This window comes from Uloborus diversus, chromosome 6, assembly GCF_026930045.1.
Source record: "Uloborus diversus isolate 005 chromosome 6, Udiv.v.3.1, whole genome shotgun sequence".
In the NCBI taxonomy this organism is placed as follows: domain Eukaryota; kingdom Metazoa; phylum Arthropoda; class Arachnida; order Araneae; family Uloboridae; genus Uloborus; species Uloborus diversus.
In genome coordinates this window covers 76,333,391-76,349,733 of record NC_072736.1, presented here as the reverse complement: position 1 = coordinate 76,349,733, position 16,343 = coordinate 76,333,391, and the positions used below count along the sequence as shown (strand labels likewise).

Genomic DNA, 16,343 nt, shown 5'->3' with positions numbered 1-16,343 from the left:
AATACGTTCATAAAGCTTTGATGCATAGTGGTGTTCAGACAACTCTGAATCATATTCGAGAGCTCTACTGGATTCCTCGCGGTCGGAGGGTTGTTAGAGAGGTTATAAGCAAGTGTGTGATCTGCAAGCGACACTCAAGCAAGCCAGTACAGCCAAATACAGCGCCTCTGCCCATTGATAGAACAAAACGCATTTCTGCATTCCAAGTCACTGGTGTAGATTTGGCGGGACCTTTACACTTACGTCAAGGTACCAAGGCATGGATTGTTTTGTTCACATGTGCTGTATATAGAGCCATTCACCTAGAGCTCGTCACGTCATTGTCAGCTGAAGCATTCCGGCAAGCAATGAGAAGATTCTTCGCTAGAAGAGGGAGATGCTCTGTAATGTATTCTGACAATGGGGTCAAATTTTACTGGAACAGCACGAGCCCTTCAATCATTGAATTGGGTGGAAATACAATCTGAATGTGCCTTGCAAAACATCAAATGGCATTTTAGCCCACCCACCGCGCCATGGTATGGTGGTTGGTGGGAGAGAATGGTACGTAGTATTAAACAAATTTTACGAAAGTGCTTGGGAAAGGCTTGCATGACATACGAAGAGATGCTCACGGTGTTGTGCGAAGCAGAAAGTGTCATTAATGAGAGACCACTCACCTATATCTCGGACGATCCGAATGAAATGACACCTGTAACTCCAGCTCATTTCATACAAGACATAAGAGGATCAGAAACACATGACTTGGACATCCTTGACTCCCAGCATTTATTAAAAAGAGTGCGTTATGTACAAAGTTTGCGCGATAATTTTCGAAAACGTTTCCAGAAGGAATATTTAGGTGAACTTGTACGTAATCCAAAATCTAGATCAAAACAGCAGGAAATTTCGGTGGGAGAAACAATTCTCATAGGATGTGAGGACACTAAGAGATTGAACTGGCCATTAGGTCGTGTTGTTGAACTGTATCCTGGCAGGGATGGTATCCAAAGAATTGCCAAACTACGAGTTGCTAATGGCTACCTCGTTAGACCTTTGCAGAGGCTGTATCCTCTCGAAATGTCAATCAGTGATTTGCCATCAGACCTAGCAGCAAATGGAAAGGAGGTAGCAGCTAATATCGATTCAGGGTACTTGGAGTCCACAGCAGCTTCTATTCCAAAAACTCTCAACCCTAACGCTGAGATTTTCATTCCCATGACCGAGGTACCTCAACCAGTGAAACAAACCCGCAGTGGTCGTCGAATATTCCCTCCACAACGTTTGGACTTGTAGACATCAATTAGTTTTTTTCTCGTATTGTGACTTTAAAATTGTGTTAACTATTATTTGCATTATTCATCATTGTCTTTCATTTGAAATTATTTATTATGTATTTTATTTTATTGTAGTTTTGTATTGCGACCAGCTTTATTTGCAATACAAAAGGTGGGAGTATGTTGAAACTCGTTTGATAATTTGGCAACACTGTTTTTACTATAGTTATGTTTAGTGAACCTGGCAACGGAAAATGTTTAGAATTACTTTCTTTTGAATTGTCGTTGTTATACGTCCTACGGTTCTAAGCTGATTATATACGATTATTATACGTTTAAGTTGCTCAATATGTTTAAAAATTATATCCTGTGTATGTCATTTCGTCTGCAATAAATTGTATATCCGGGATTTACGAAGTTTTATTTGAGTAACAACAGCTATCGCCATCCCATCCTATCCCAGACATGCTCGATGGGAGAGAGTCTGACGATCCGGCAGGCCACGGAAGAGTTTGACAAGCTTGAAGACAGTTCATAGCAACACATGAACACATGCCGTATGTTATTTGGCATTGTCCTGCTAAAACCAGCCGAGGGTACTGCAAAAGGAACGGCAACAAAACAGGTTTTAGGATGTCGTCAACTTACCACTGTGCAGCAAGTGTACCTCTAATTAGGGCCAAAGGGGTCCAGTTATCAAAGAAAATGGCACCCGAGACTATAATGCCTTGTTGAGGGCCAGTGTGGCGTGCAAAAGTGAAACCAGGATCCCTCCTCTGCCCTGGGTGTCTCCAAACACGTCTTCGATGATCGTCATGACACAGTTGAAAGCGGGATTCGTCGCTAAAGACTATATATCCCCAGTCAGCACCATTCTAACCTGATCGAGCCATGTGTGTAGGCGTCAGTGGCAGATGGCATAACGATCGGCGCGAGCATAGATATCGTTGTCCCAACCTCAAAATGATCATGATGGATACTAGTGTTTGGGTTGAACGTCTGATGGTTCATAGTGACAGCTGATCGGACAGTCACTCTGACATCACGATCTGTTGTGACCCTAGGTTGACCGTTAACATCCTGACGCTGAACTCGGCCATTTTCCACTCATCCTTGCCAGCATCGTCGAATCGCCGCTTCGCTTCGACTCAAATGACGAGCGATTCTCCGATTTGACCAACCGGCCCCTTTCAATCCAATGATATGACCTCGTTTAAACTCTGACAGTTGTTCGTAATGAGCACGAACCATGCGGCAAGGCATTTTTTAGTTGTTTGAAAGGTAATCTGAATCGCAATCAAACTGAAAGTTTTAACAACTGTTGAAAAACTGCTCATTATATACATCTGCTGGATTCGCAGTTTCGATGCACTGGAGATCAAACTATTCATCCATTGGACACCGAATTTTAATCATTTGCACATCTGGTCAAAACAATCAAGCATACAAAATTTCAAAGCAATCGGATGATTCCTTCTTGATGCGTCGATTTTTTTGTTATAGAGTGTATATTGCCAAATTGGAGACCATGGAAACAAATGTGAGATGGCAAAACCGGTTTTTATGTCATTTTGTTAGATTCCCGTTGAGCCGACGGTAATTTTAAGAACACTTGCGTGCCCCCTCCTTGTATTTCTGAAATTAAACTCTAGTTGTACTTCCGAGTTGTTTAAAACTAACAGCATTCATAAAATTAAAGATTTTTTTTTCAAACTTAATCTATTGTTTAGGAAGAATTTAAAGCATTAATGTATGAAATTGATTAAAGACGTTTTGAATGGTGACATAATTCGGAAATCAAAGGGACTTTTGAATTTTTTCTTTGGAAGTGCTGAAGTCGACTCAGAAACTCTTCCGAGGTGTTCGTGGTTGCGGTTTTGTATTAAACAAATGAGGCCGAAGTTGGGAACGAAGTTTAATGTTGTGAATTACTCCAAAATCAGCGGGTGAGTCCCCCCCCCCCCCCCGCCGCCCCTCCTCCGTCGTTTCTAGCATTTCTTAAATATCTAGCGATTATTTATTTTGCTCAAGAAATGTCATTTTGCTTATTTCTCATCCTTGTTTCATCTTTATTTTGTAATGTGCCTTTTTTTTTTGCATCATTTATAGCGATCGATTTTCTTCTATTGTAACTATCTTCATGTATTTTTATAAAATCAATTAACCAGTTATTTTCGTTTTCATCATATTTTTAATAATATGTTATAGAAAAGTTTCAAGGATTTTCTATTAAGCAATTTTTTAAATTTCAGCAAATTATTGTTAAATTGAAAAATTTAATTTGAACTTGTTTGTAGTGCTTCATAACAGATTTTAAACAATCAAATTGTTTAATATTATGTGTGCAAACATCAGATCAAGTAGTATATGTATTCAGTTATTATTAACTTGGAGTAAATATAGAGTTTGTTTATTGTAGCTCAGCGTTTTAAGAACCTCACTCTTTTCATGGCTATTTCTTTTTTCAGAAAAATTTATGTCACTGTTATAGCTTTTATGAAAAATGCAAATTTTTCTATTCATAAATTTTAAATAAGTATAAAAATATTCCTATAATGATTTAATATTATAATTTATCTGTTACCTTTTTTGTTTATTTTCATGACTAAAAAATGTCTACGTGCAATCTTTCCACTTTAATTGCGTAATTTGTTGAAGGTTTCATATTTTTATTCTTAATTTTTTTTGAATGATTGAACAACATAATTTAAAATTTTTAAAATATGTATACTGTACATAATACATACATTATTACAATATTGTGAAATCTTAGTTATATGTTCAATTTAAAAAAAAAATCAGTTGGTTATTAAACAGTGTCTTGTTTTTCTTCTTCTTCTTCTTCTTTTTTTTTTTTTTTTTTTTTTTGACTGTTGTTCTTTCTCTATCATCAATCAACAGTCAAAAAAGAGAAGCATAACTACATCCTATATAGATTGTACGTAGTACGATCCAAAATTTCGGGGACAAGCTGTATAAAACTTTACCCAGAACAGTTCACATTACCGAAGCACATCCACCTTCAAAGGGTCACCTTGAGGGACTAAGTACTTCTGCCAGTGTTCATATAACTTTTTGAAACACTCCTGGAAGCCTTTTTCACAACCTGCTATGATGCAGCTTTATCTTCTCCTGACGGAAGAAAGCGGCGCCTATACAAACGTTTTTTTGCTCAGAACAGGTAAGAGTCACACGGAGCTAAGTCCGATGAAACGTTATGTTATTTGTTTGTCGTATCAGAGCATTGATCGATCAAACCGTGCATCCTTAACATGAAAGTCGCTTTCTTCCCCACGATGAAGTTAAAGCAACAGCGCAAGAGGCGTTACAGGAAGTTGCAAAAAATGGCTGCCAGGAGTGCTTCTAAAAGCTATACGAACGTTGGCAGAAGTGCATAGTCGTTCAAGGTGATTATTTTGTAGATAGATGTGTTTCAGTAATGTGAACTATTCAGGGTAAGGTTTTATACTGCTTGTCCTCTAACTCTTAGATCATACTAAGTAAGTATAAGTTTTCATCTTACTATTTCATAACGTTTCTGAGTGGCGCAAGTTTACGCGTATGAAGACATCACAAGAGAACTTGCGATAATTAACTGAGGAGGTGTTCAAAATGGATATTTTGGTCATCTATATGTTCTTCGGTACATATGCGTGTACAGATGTGCCGAAAAAACTTGTGAAGTTTAAATTGATGATCGTAAAATAGAAATTAGGTCGAATATTGATTTTTTTTTTGATTATAAGTCCTTATTCGTAGAAAGGAAGAAAAGTGAAAAATGAATAAATGATCATTTAAATCCCTGCCAATCTTATCAATTTATTTCGGTTAGATTTTTTTTTTTTTTGCCATCGGCCATCGGCAATCGGCCATTTAGAGGAAAACAATCGGCAATCGGCCATCTTTGAACAATCGGCATCGGCCCATCGGCCAAAAAATGCCTTCGGTCGAGCCCTATATATAATATTTGATTATTATATATAATTATTTAATTCAAAAAAGTGCATAACTTGATAATCTATATATTCCCCCCTCTCTCTCTGATTCCTCCCTAATTTTTTCAATTAAAATAGTGTGCAGCATTTTACCTGTTGATTATCATCATCAATATTCATATTGTCTTTGTCAAAATCATAGTCTTCATTTTCTTCTCCATCTTCAAGTTCGCCAGGTAATTTAGGCTGACCCAATCGCAAAGCAACTTCTCTCTCTGAAGCTGTGGCATCAGGGTCATGAATTGCATAATGGCGTAACAAATTTCCCTGGAAAAAAGAAAGACAAAGAAAATATAATAAGGAATGTATAACTTGAACTGATATCTCAATTAAAAAATAATAATAATAAATAGGGAAATATGTGTTACAAGTATTTGTTTTAAAGAGAGGAAGAGAAGCTTGCAAAATATCATAATAATGCTAGGTCAAATCATTAATACCTACTTTCTTAGCAGGGCATTAAAAAAATCAAGTTAAAAAAAAATAATCAAAAAGATTTCAGAAACTTTTGTTATTAACTAATTTAAACTTATAAATTTTCTACTTGAAATTGATATTTTTAAAATTACAATATTACTTCACCAAACAGCTTTAATAACATGATATAAAATCAATTTTATTCAAAAGCATATGATTCAAATCAAGTTTAATATAGATGGCTGGCATACTAGTACACTACAGTAGACTCTCTCTATTCTGAACACTCATGGAACCGAACAAAAGTCTTCAGATTATGGGGGTGTTCATTATAAGGAAAAGGAATTAATGCATATGGGCTCCCCGGAACCATCAAAATGTGTTCAGAATATTGAGGTGTTTACATTTGAGAGTGTTCAGATGGAGTTCACTGTAAATACATAAAAACAGGAGAAAATAAACAAATTGGCTTTGACTTTTGTCGGATGTCTTTTCATCAAAAACTTCACTTCCTTTGTATTAAAAATGGGGTTTCTTATAAATCCAAAAACATGTAAGCAGTTTTCTGGTTCTTAACATTGTATTATTATCTTTCAAATTGGGTAGCATTGTATGATGAGATAACAGAATCAAAAGAGAGTTAAAAAAAGGAAAAACAAAACATGACTTAAAATTTTTTGATTAATATTATAAGATAAAAAGACTATAAAAGATTTTAAAAAAAAGTTTTACTCTTTATGTATAGAGATGGTATCTTAAAACCAGATAGCTAACCATTTTTCTTTGCCCACTTTCTGATAAAAGTATACAAAAATCTATATATTTAGTTTATATACTGCATAATTGTAACAAAAAATTTAATACCTTCAACCTTTTCATTTGATAAATATTTTTGCAAATATATTTCTTGTTTTTCTAATTTATATGCACATGCTTTAAACTTTTTAACAAGAATTCATGGTTGAAGCAATATTAATTCAAGATTCCTTTATCCAATTTGTACAAATATTCACACACTATGGTAAAAGGCCTAATTTTCCAGGGATTTTATGCACACCCATCTTTTAGTATAGTGCCTTAAAATTTCAACACTGTTTTAATTTAAAAAAAATCCTGAACACAGTGGCTACTAATCTAAGTTATCTAAGGTATACAACAACAATGGCAATCTCTGATAAAGTGTCCTTAGTTACCTAAATGGTTACACTACCTGGTGAATTTTTTTGGAGCTTGTAAGTTTGAAAAAGAGGCCACTAGAGAGCAAAATGATCACCATGGCAATAGTGGCCCATTGTTGCCCCCTTGGCAAAAAGTTGTATTACTTTATCAGGGGTAGAAGTGACCGACTTGTCACATATAGGACATTTTCCACAAAAAATATAGGACAAATATAGGACACATTACATGAATAATTTTGCTATGAAAAAAGAAATAATACATATCATATAATATTTAGTTATTCTTATCAATGATTTTGTTAAAAAAAAACCCTTAAACAAAATTATAACTTACATCTGAAATGAATTTCTTGTAGTTGAAAGAATAATTTTTGAAAAAAGTGTACTTTACAGTAAATAACTAAAAAAAATTTGAACAAAGATAATTTTTATTTTTTCTTTCTCACTCATGACCCAAGTACTAATTCCACTGTTCTTTGGTTTTATATCTAAACTGAACCCTTTACCACTTGTATTAAGAACAAACAGAGCTTGAGAAGGATCCTTCTGACGTTTTTCATAATTTTCTTTATGCTTGAATGTTTTAGCATGCAGCCTCAATTGCAAAAATCCACTATTGCTTATGAGCATTGAACAGTTGCAAAAATGGCAAATAGCGGTAAAATCATCTTTTCCTTTAGTGCACCTTGCACCAAAATTTGTACAATTAATGTCCTCCTGGTTTAACCCCTCCACACGAAACTTTGTTAAGCGATGCAATTTTGCAATTATAATTCCACTTATTACAACAAACTACGTTTTAACATCATAAGGAACTAACATTCCACGATCCCAAAATTCCACAAAAAGAAAAGATTGCAAAAAGAATATTAGAACATTCCGTTTAGAAAATGCACTGAACACAAAATATACCAACGAAAACCATGATGGAAAACAAAACAAACGGCTGTTGCCCCCCCCCCCCCCCCCAAAACGCAAAATTCTAAAACCATCTACAGATTTAGTTCTCGAAACTCCACCCACTATAGAGTGACGTCACATTGCTGTAGCCAATGAGAGAAGATGCCTGTCGTAGGATTTACTCAGTTGCCTTTTGGGGGATATTTCGATAATTGGGAATCTGGCGCAGTCGTCTTATTATTGGCGTAAATAATTTTATTTTGGTAACCCTGCTGATTTATAGTAACCCTATGTGAATAGATGTTTCCTTTCTCTTTGTTTAGATTTGCAATGAAAAATACCTCTTGTGCAGGTGCTGGAGCCAAAAACTGACGCCAATTAAGAATGATCGCCAGATTCCCAACCATCGAAATCTCCTCGAGTTATTTAATTTGAAATTGGTTTGGGCACGTACTTTCAGCGAAAAATCCGATGTCAGAAAGTTTATTTACTGTTCCTTTTAAAAGATATATTGGGTAAAAAACGGGAATATAGGAAATATAGGACATTTTTCAAAAATATAGGAAATATAGGACGATTTTGATGCTTTTTTTGAAAATATAGGAAATATAGGATATATAGGACTACTTCGACCCCTGCTTTATGGTACCTTTCTTAATAAAAATAAAACAGACTACATTACTTATACTTAATAACTTTTATCTTCAAGCAATAATGTGAGGGGGAATAACGCCTACACATACTTTTTCAGAGAAAGAAAAATCAATAAAATAACAACAAAAACTTTTTTTTTAAAAAAATGTTAAAATAGTTTTCTAAACAAAATTAATTTTTATAAAATTAATATTTTTTACAAGAAAAAAAAAGGAAAGTTTAACAATAAAGTATCTACTATCTAACAACTTTATAATTTACCATTAGATCCAAAAAATATTTACACATACTCAGTTCAGAGCTGGGATTTACATACTCAAGACCATCACTAGAGATTAAAAAAAATTATTTTGATAACTATAGTTGGTGCAAGCCTAACCCGGCAGCATTGCAATGCTGTGAATAGGATCTGTAGCCTTCATAATGCTGCCAGGTAAGGTTTGCCCCAACTAAAAAATTAATTTTTATAAAATTAATATTTTTTAAAAGAAAAAAAAGGCAAGTTTAACAATAAAGTATCTACTATCTAACAACTTTATAATTTACCATTAGATCCAAAAAATATTTACACATACTCAGTTCAGAGCTGGGATTTACATACTCAAGACCATCGCTAGAGATTAAAAAAAATTATTTTGATAACTATAGTTGGTGCAAGCCTAACCCGGCAGCATTGCAATGCTGTGAATAGGATCTGTAGCCTTCATAATGCTGCCAGGTAAGGTTTGCCCCAACTATAGTGAATTATTAATTAAGGTGCAAAAATGCAAAATTAGGTGTATCCCAAAGTTAAATTTTTGGAAGGGGGGAAGAAGGGAATTCTCAATTTACCAAATGAAAGTCTGAATTTCACCGAGTGATAAAATAGAAGTAAGTATACAAAGGCACACATACATAAAAATGAAAAGAGACAACAGGATCATTAAAATACATTTTCAAAAAGCAAATCTGCAGTCTTCAAATTCCGAATCAACAGTCAAAATTTTTGTATAGTCATAGAAACCTCTCATTAGGGGAAAAAAATATGTTTTCTGCAAAATTAATTTGAAAGCATCATGTACACAATGCTCATAAAGTCCTTCTTGTTAGAAAAAAAAAAAAAAAAAAAAAAAAAAAAAACTGTTATGTTAGTAGTTTTTAACATTAATATTTATTATTAATAATTAAAATTAATAATTAATTAAAGAATTTAATACTAGAGTAGTATTTACCTTGTGGCGAAAAGCTTTTGGACACAAACCACACGTATGAGTCTTTTCTTTCGGCTCTGGACGAACATAATCTGGATTATGATATACATTTTTATGCCTCTTTAGCAGTTGCTTTTGTCTAAAACTCTGCTCACATTCATCACACTGAAATGGTTTCTGATCTGTATGAACAAGCATATGGGTTTCCAAATGACGTTGTGAAACAGATGCATAGTTGCACAAATCACACTTGAAGCATTTTTCTCCATCATGGCTTCTTACATGAATCTAAAATTAAAAACAATTTAATATATACATATTATTGATTGATTTACACATACACACACACATAGGCTAAAATTCAGGGCCAGATAGTGAGGCTATTACTAAATTCTTTCAGATTTCCACACCAAAAATAGTCCTGGTATCATACTCCAACACATGGATAGTCATCGAAGTAAGCGGTTGTTAAGAATTTTGATTAAAGTCCATGGAAAACATAAGATATTGCACACTAAGACAAGAACAAAAATTAAAAAAATAAAAATAATAAATAAACTGAACAAAATAATAAGAAGAAATATTCTGAAAGGCAGTACACATGTGATAAGAGGAATGTTTAAAGAATTTATAAGGAGAAAACCTCTGGTTTAAGGAGTTCCCATAGTGCTTGGAAATTAAATTGTTTTCAAGGAGTTTGAAAGGAATTTCCAAAGAGTGAACAAATCCTACAAGAGCTTCAATGCTTTTGCCATTAAATAATGCAAAATAAGAGTAAAAAGGAAAAACAGGAAGGAATAAATAAATAGAATTTTTCACTTCAAAAAAAAAAAAAAAAGTGTATTTTTAAATTACACAATCAAAACAGAAAACACATACCTAGAGTTTTTGGCAACCATGGAAGGGGTTTAAAAAATTTTCATTAATTGTTTCAACCACTGTTTTTAAGAGAGAAAAATAGACTGAAAATATGCTATTAAGTTTTATGCTGTTAAGTACACCTTTTACATTTGGACTCTTTACCATGGAGCACCTATTCTAGATATGCTAATGTCAAAGATTGAATTATGATCCAAGATCTCAGAAAGCTTATCTGAGCAAAGAAATAGAGAAAAAAAATAATTTTAAATTTTAAAACATTCAAATTAATTTTAACATTTTTTAAACGTAGTTTAAGTGTTTACAGTATTTTGATTTCCATTATTGTACTCACGTATAACTTGTTCACTTCTAACTATTAAAAACTACAATATTTATGTATTCATGTTGTCATCAGCATCACTGAAAAACATTCCTTTAAAAAAAAAAAAGGTACAAATTAGATAAATATTTTCCAAGTTGTACTTTACCTTATAACTGTAGCGGTCAAGAAAAACTTTACCACATCTTTTGCACCGGTGAGGATTATCACTAGAATGTAGCTTCTCCATGTGGATGCGCAAATCTGTTTTACGACCACAGGTTGCTGGACAGTATTCACAATGAAATACAGGTTTGTTTCCAGAATGAATGTGTTTGTGAGCTTTCAAACTATTCGACTGAGTAAACCTAGTCTGGCAGATATCACACTCATATGGTTTCTCTCCTGTATGTATCCTCAAATGCCGCTTTAATTTATAAGTATCTGGACTAGCGTAAGTGCAGTGTGGACACTGATAAGGTCTTTCTCCAGTATGACAGCGCATGTGCCTCTTTAACTTACTAAGTTCTACGCTTGCATAGTCACATTCTGTACATTTATGAGGCTTTTCATGAGTATGTTTGTACCTTATGTGTCGTACCAGCTCTCCGGAAGTGGTGAAACAAGAGTTGCATTCCTTGCAGGGATGTGGCCTGGTGCCAGTGTGAGTATTAACATGATTTTGCAGAGATGCTAAAGTTTTGAAACCTCTTTCACAAACACCACATTTATGTGGACGTTCTTCAGAATGTGATTTCATGTGCCTTGACAGGAGATACCGTTTAGGACTCGTATAACTACAATAACTGCATACATGTTGTTGAGTAACTAATTGAGTTCTTTTAGCTGACAACCTTATAGTTCGCATTTTGATTCCATTGGAGGCAACTTGCTCAGTTAAGTATGTTTCATTGAAAGGATCGCTGTCATTCATATCATATAGAGACATATTCATGTTTAGATCATGTTTATCAGATAATTCACTTGGTTCAGAGACAAACACAACATAGCTTAACTCTCCAGGATTTGTGTCAGATGGAACAATGGTAACTGTTTGATAGGCTCCAGCTTTACCCAGAGGCTAAAAAAATGAATTTTTAACACGTAAGTGAGCAGGAAAAGGAATAACAATATTAATGTGTAAATTTTGCATTCACTTTAAATTTTGAAATGGTAAAATACAAATAAGATATAAAGAAGAGCAAATGAAATGTAGTTTGCTTCACAATTTGGAATAAGTAAAATCTATGACACGTTTGTGCAACTGAGCAAAGTCTTAAAAATATATCTTTTTTCCTCTCAAAAATTTGAATTTTAGCTAGAGTTTCTGTCAACAGTTCTGCACAGAATGGGATCCATAATTTGTATTGCTTAGGACTGTGACAGTTCTAGATTTCGGAATTTTACAAATTTTAGATCCTGCCTCGATTTTAGAAAACAGTGAAAATTATTACAGTGTGCAATATTAGACATATTTTTCTAAATTCTGCACATGACAAATTATAATTTTCAGTGGAGTATGATCCACAGAGGAAAAAAAATCATATTTATATGAAAATTAACTTTGTATAATTGATCAACATGCTTTGTATTGAATACTGAGAAAATGAAAAGAAGTAAACCAAAAGCAGGTGCAAAGAAATTGAGACACAATTGCAGAAAAATATTACACATGACAGAATAATGACAGAAGAAGCTGTAAGTATTGTGTTTACAACAAGCACTAACAGATTGAAAAAAAATTCAAACAATTAAAATTGAAAAAATAAATAAATAAAAAATAAATAAATAAATAAAAGGATAAATTACTTAAGAAAAATGTTTAAGTTTTCAGGTCTTTCAGCTTTCAAGATTCTGAAATTGAGGTTATCATACTATACCAAGATTAAATTCATTCACAATTTACAATTGAGACAGTAAGAAACAAAGGGATGTGCAAGTGAACATTTTTAAGTTTTGAGTAAAACCCGTTTAAAATAGAAGTCATACGTAGGCTTTCATTGAAATTTTTTTTAAAATCATGCCTCACAGCAGTACCTACCACTCTAACAGATTTACATATCTCGCTCCAAAACAGAAGAGAGTTTTATCTACTATTTGTACTGGTTATCTCCAAATTTTTAATTTTGGCACTTACATCCCTTTGCTTCTTACTGCCTCAATTATGCTAAAAACTACGTTCAATTAAAGCATAATATTATGAAGTACGCATACTAAATAAAAAATAAGTTACTAAGGAATTAAAAATAGTATTTCAAAGCAAATTACGTAAAATATTAAGGAATTATCAAAAAGAGTCAAGTGAAATTGTTAAATAAAGCTGAATTTGCAAAAGTTATTTTGATACAAAACTTTTCAATTTGGAACTTACACCCAAGGCCGAATCTTGTGAAGCTTGAGCAACTGCTTGCTCGGCAAACTGAGCAACCATTTCTAATGCTCTTTTGTCATCAATATGGAGTTCTTCACCAATTGCAGGAATTTCAGCTTTTTCATTTGACATGTCTGATAAATTAGTGGAAGAAGCTTTGATAATTGTTGGATTAGAACCAAGTCGAACTATTTCAGCTCGCTTTCGAGGTGATTTATCAATCTGAAATAGAAAGAAATAACAGAAAAGTTTTACTTACACAATAACGAAAGTACAGTAAAACCCCTCTAGTGTGGACACTAACGGGACAAATTTTTTAGTCCATAACAGAGGAGTGTCCGCAGGACAGGGATTTAATAATGTTATTTGCCTTGGGTATCCGGGAATTAAAAATTTTCCGCATAAGATGGGTGTCCACACTTGAAAGATGTCCATTAACAGGGGTTTTATTGATATTGTAGTAGGGCTAGGCGATACTAGAATTTTAAAACAGGGATACATGTCTCTGAAAATATCGATATTTTCTATCTATATTGATATATTTAGGTTGTTAAATTCAACATTTTAAGGGGGGGGGATCATGATGCACATTATTCCACAGAAACGTTTGGAGAAATTACTTTAGAAGAATTTAAGTCTTTTTATTTGTGGGTAGCGATTCTTGAGGGAAAAGGGGACTTGGTAAAATTAAGGGGTACCATCGCAGTCGGGGGGAACGGGCACCGCCAGGGCTACTGCCCTGGGGCCTCCACAACAAAGGGGCCCCCACAATAAATTTTTTGCAAAATATCCTAACTTTCACGGGTCAGCAAATTTTACGTTTTTTCTCCAATATAAATAATAATAATAATAATATTAAAAAAATAGCAGTAACTTCAGGATGTATTTACTATTAAAGTGCTGATCGAAAATATCGGATACATACATATACATCAAAATATTCGGATATGTGTCAAAGTATCAGATATTTTCGAAAATATGATGATCTTTTCGAACCCTGATTAGGGGCCTCCACTCCTTCGTTGCCCCGGGGCCTCCATACTTCCAAATCCGGCCCTGGGGCACCCCTAGTTACATCACCTGCATATTAAGATATGCTACAGAGAAATGCCATTGGACATCTTGAAAAGAAAATATTCCATCCTTTTATTCGAATAATAATAACTAAAGCAGGCATGTCAATTGGAGGAGAGTGGGGGTCTTGATGCTGAGTATACAGTTGAAATTAGAGACGTTATTAACGTATTTTAAAAGGAGTATAGTCTTCAATAAAAGGTCATATTTTGGGGGAGGCGCAATAAATTTGAGGGGAGAAGGGGGATTTATGCGAATAATAATAGCAATATATAAGAATAATAACAGCACTTGTAAGGGGGAGGGAGGTCATGACGCAGACAATGCCATTAAATTTTTTATAGGAGGATTTTAATCCATTAAAAAGATGGTGGGGGGGGGGGCACTTTTCTTTTGTTTGGGGGGGGGAGTGGGTGATAAAATTGAGGGGAGCCACCACATTTGGGAAGGGAAATTGGCACCCCAGCTACATTGCATACATTATAAGATCTGTAATACAGAAAAGTCATGGAACATCTTGATAAGCAAATGTTAGGTGAATAATAATGCTTAGAGCAGGGTACCCATTTGGTGGGAGGGGGTCTTGAAGTTGACTATGCCATTGAAATTATTAGGGAACTTATTTTAAAAGTATTTTAGTCTCTTAAGTAGGGACTCTTGTTTTTTTTTTTTTTTTTTGAAGGGGGCGCTCGGTAAAATTAAAAATGAGGGGGGGGGGGGCATCGCATTTATTGGGAATTGGCAGCGTTAGCATTATGATCTCTATACATTAACATCTGCAAAAGAGAAAAAGCTTTAAAAATCTTGAAATGTAAATATTCCAGCAATTTATTCTAATGATAAAGCTGGGGTGCCCCTTTGAAGGGGGGGGAGGCATGAGGCTGACAATACCACTGAAACTATCAGAGTAGTTATTTCTAAAGGATTTTTTTTGGGGGGGGATGAGGCTCAGTACAATTGAGGGGTGACGTCGCAGTTGGGGGGATGTGCTTCCCTAACTATATTATTTGTATATCGAGATTTGCAGTACAGGGAAGCCATCGGAGATTTTGAAAGCTAAATATTAAAGTAGTTTATCCCAATAATAATTGCTAAAGCAGGGATATGCCCATGGGCGAGGAGGGGGGGGGAAGGCATGAGGTAGACTATATAACTGAAAGAATCAGAGACGTTATTTCAAAAGGATTCAGCCTCTTTTTTTGAGGATCCTGTTTTTTTTTTGGGGAGGGGGAAGGCTTGGTAAAATTGAGGGGGGGGGGGTAAAACACTTGAGGAGAATTGGTACTCCTAGCTACATGATCTGCAGTTGAGAAAAGTCATCGTAAATCTTGATCCGTAAATATTTCAGCAATGTATTCTAATAATAATAGCTGAAGAAGTGTCCTTCCTTGGGACAGGAGGGTCAAGACTCCTGTCTGGATCTACGTCTGGGAGAGGGTCATACAGTCCAAACATCTACAATGTTTATTATTTAAGACAGGCAATATGGCTTAAAACCAAGAGTTTTGGGAGGGTTTAACCTAATCTTACCCTTGTTGTGCTCCTGATGGTAACTATAACATATACTAATCAGTTTTGACTTATTTAAGTTCCAGAAGAGAAAAAAGAACATTTAGCAGAAAGTAACAACTTTCCCTCCCCCCTGATAGTTCGAGGTTTTCCCCTACTAATCTCTTTCAGGTATACAGTTGTCTGCATTAATGAGAGTTAACTTTTAAATGATTTTTTACTGATGGATTGAAAAAAAAAGCATTAGGAAGAGCAGGGCCGGATTTAGGGGAGGGCAGGTGGGGCTACTGCCCCGGGCCTCCACAACAAAGGGGCCCCCACAATAAAATGTTTACAAAATATCCTAACTTTCACGGATCAGCAAATTTTATGTTTTTTATAAATTATAATAAAAAAATAAATAGCAGTAACTTCAGGATGTATTTACTATTAAAGTACTGATCGAAAATATCTGATATATATCAAAGTATCGGATATTTTCGAAAATATGATCTTTTCAAAACCTGATTAGGGGCCTCCACTCCTTCGTTGCCCCGGGGCCTCCACACTTTCAAATCCGGCCCTGATGGAAGAGAGTAGGCATTGAACATTAAAAAAAAAAAATCCTTCATTATCCAAA

General features: G+C 34.5%; 1 protein-coding gene across 1 annotated transcript in view; it reads right to left on the bottom strand.

The window, feature by feature from the left end:
* LOC129224066 (transcriptional repressor CTCF-like) overlaps window positions 1-16,343 on the bottom strand; it is a 53,243-nt gene that overhangs the window by 24,007 nt on the left and 12,893 nt on the right. The window contains exons 3-6 of the mRNA XM_054858466.1: window positions 13,142-13,363; window positions 10,940-11,851; window positions 9,612-9,878; window positions 5,345-5,518 (exon numbers count right to left, since the gene is read on the bottom strand). Coding sequence (XP_054714441.1) covers window positions 5,345-5,518; window positions 9,612-9,878; window positions 10,940-11,851; window positions 13,142-13,363 — 1,575 coding nt within the window. The remainder of the gene's footprint in view (window positions 1-5,344; window positions 5,519-9,611; window positions 9,879-10,939; window positions 11,852-13,141; window positions 13,364-16,343) is intronic.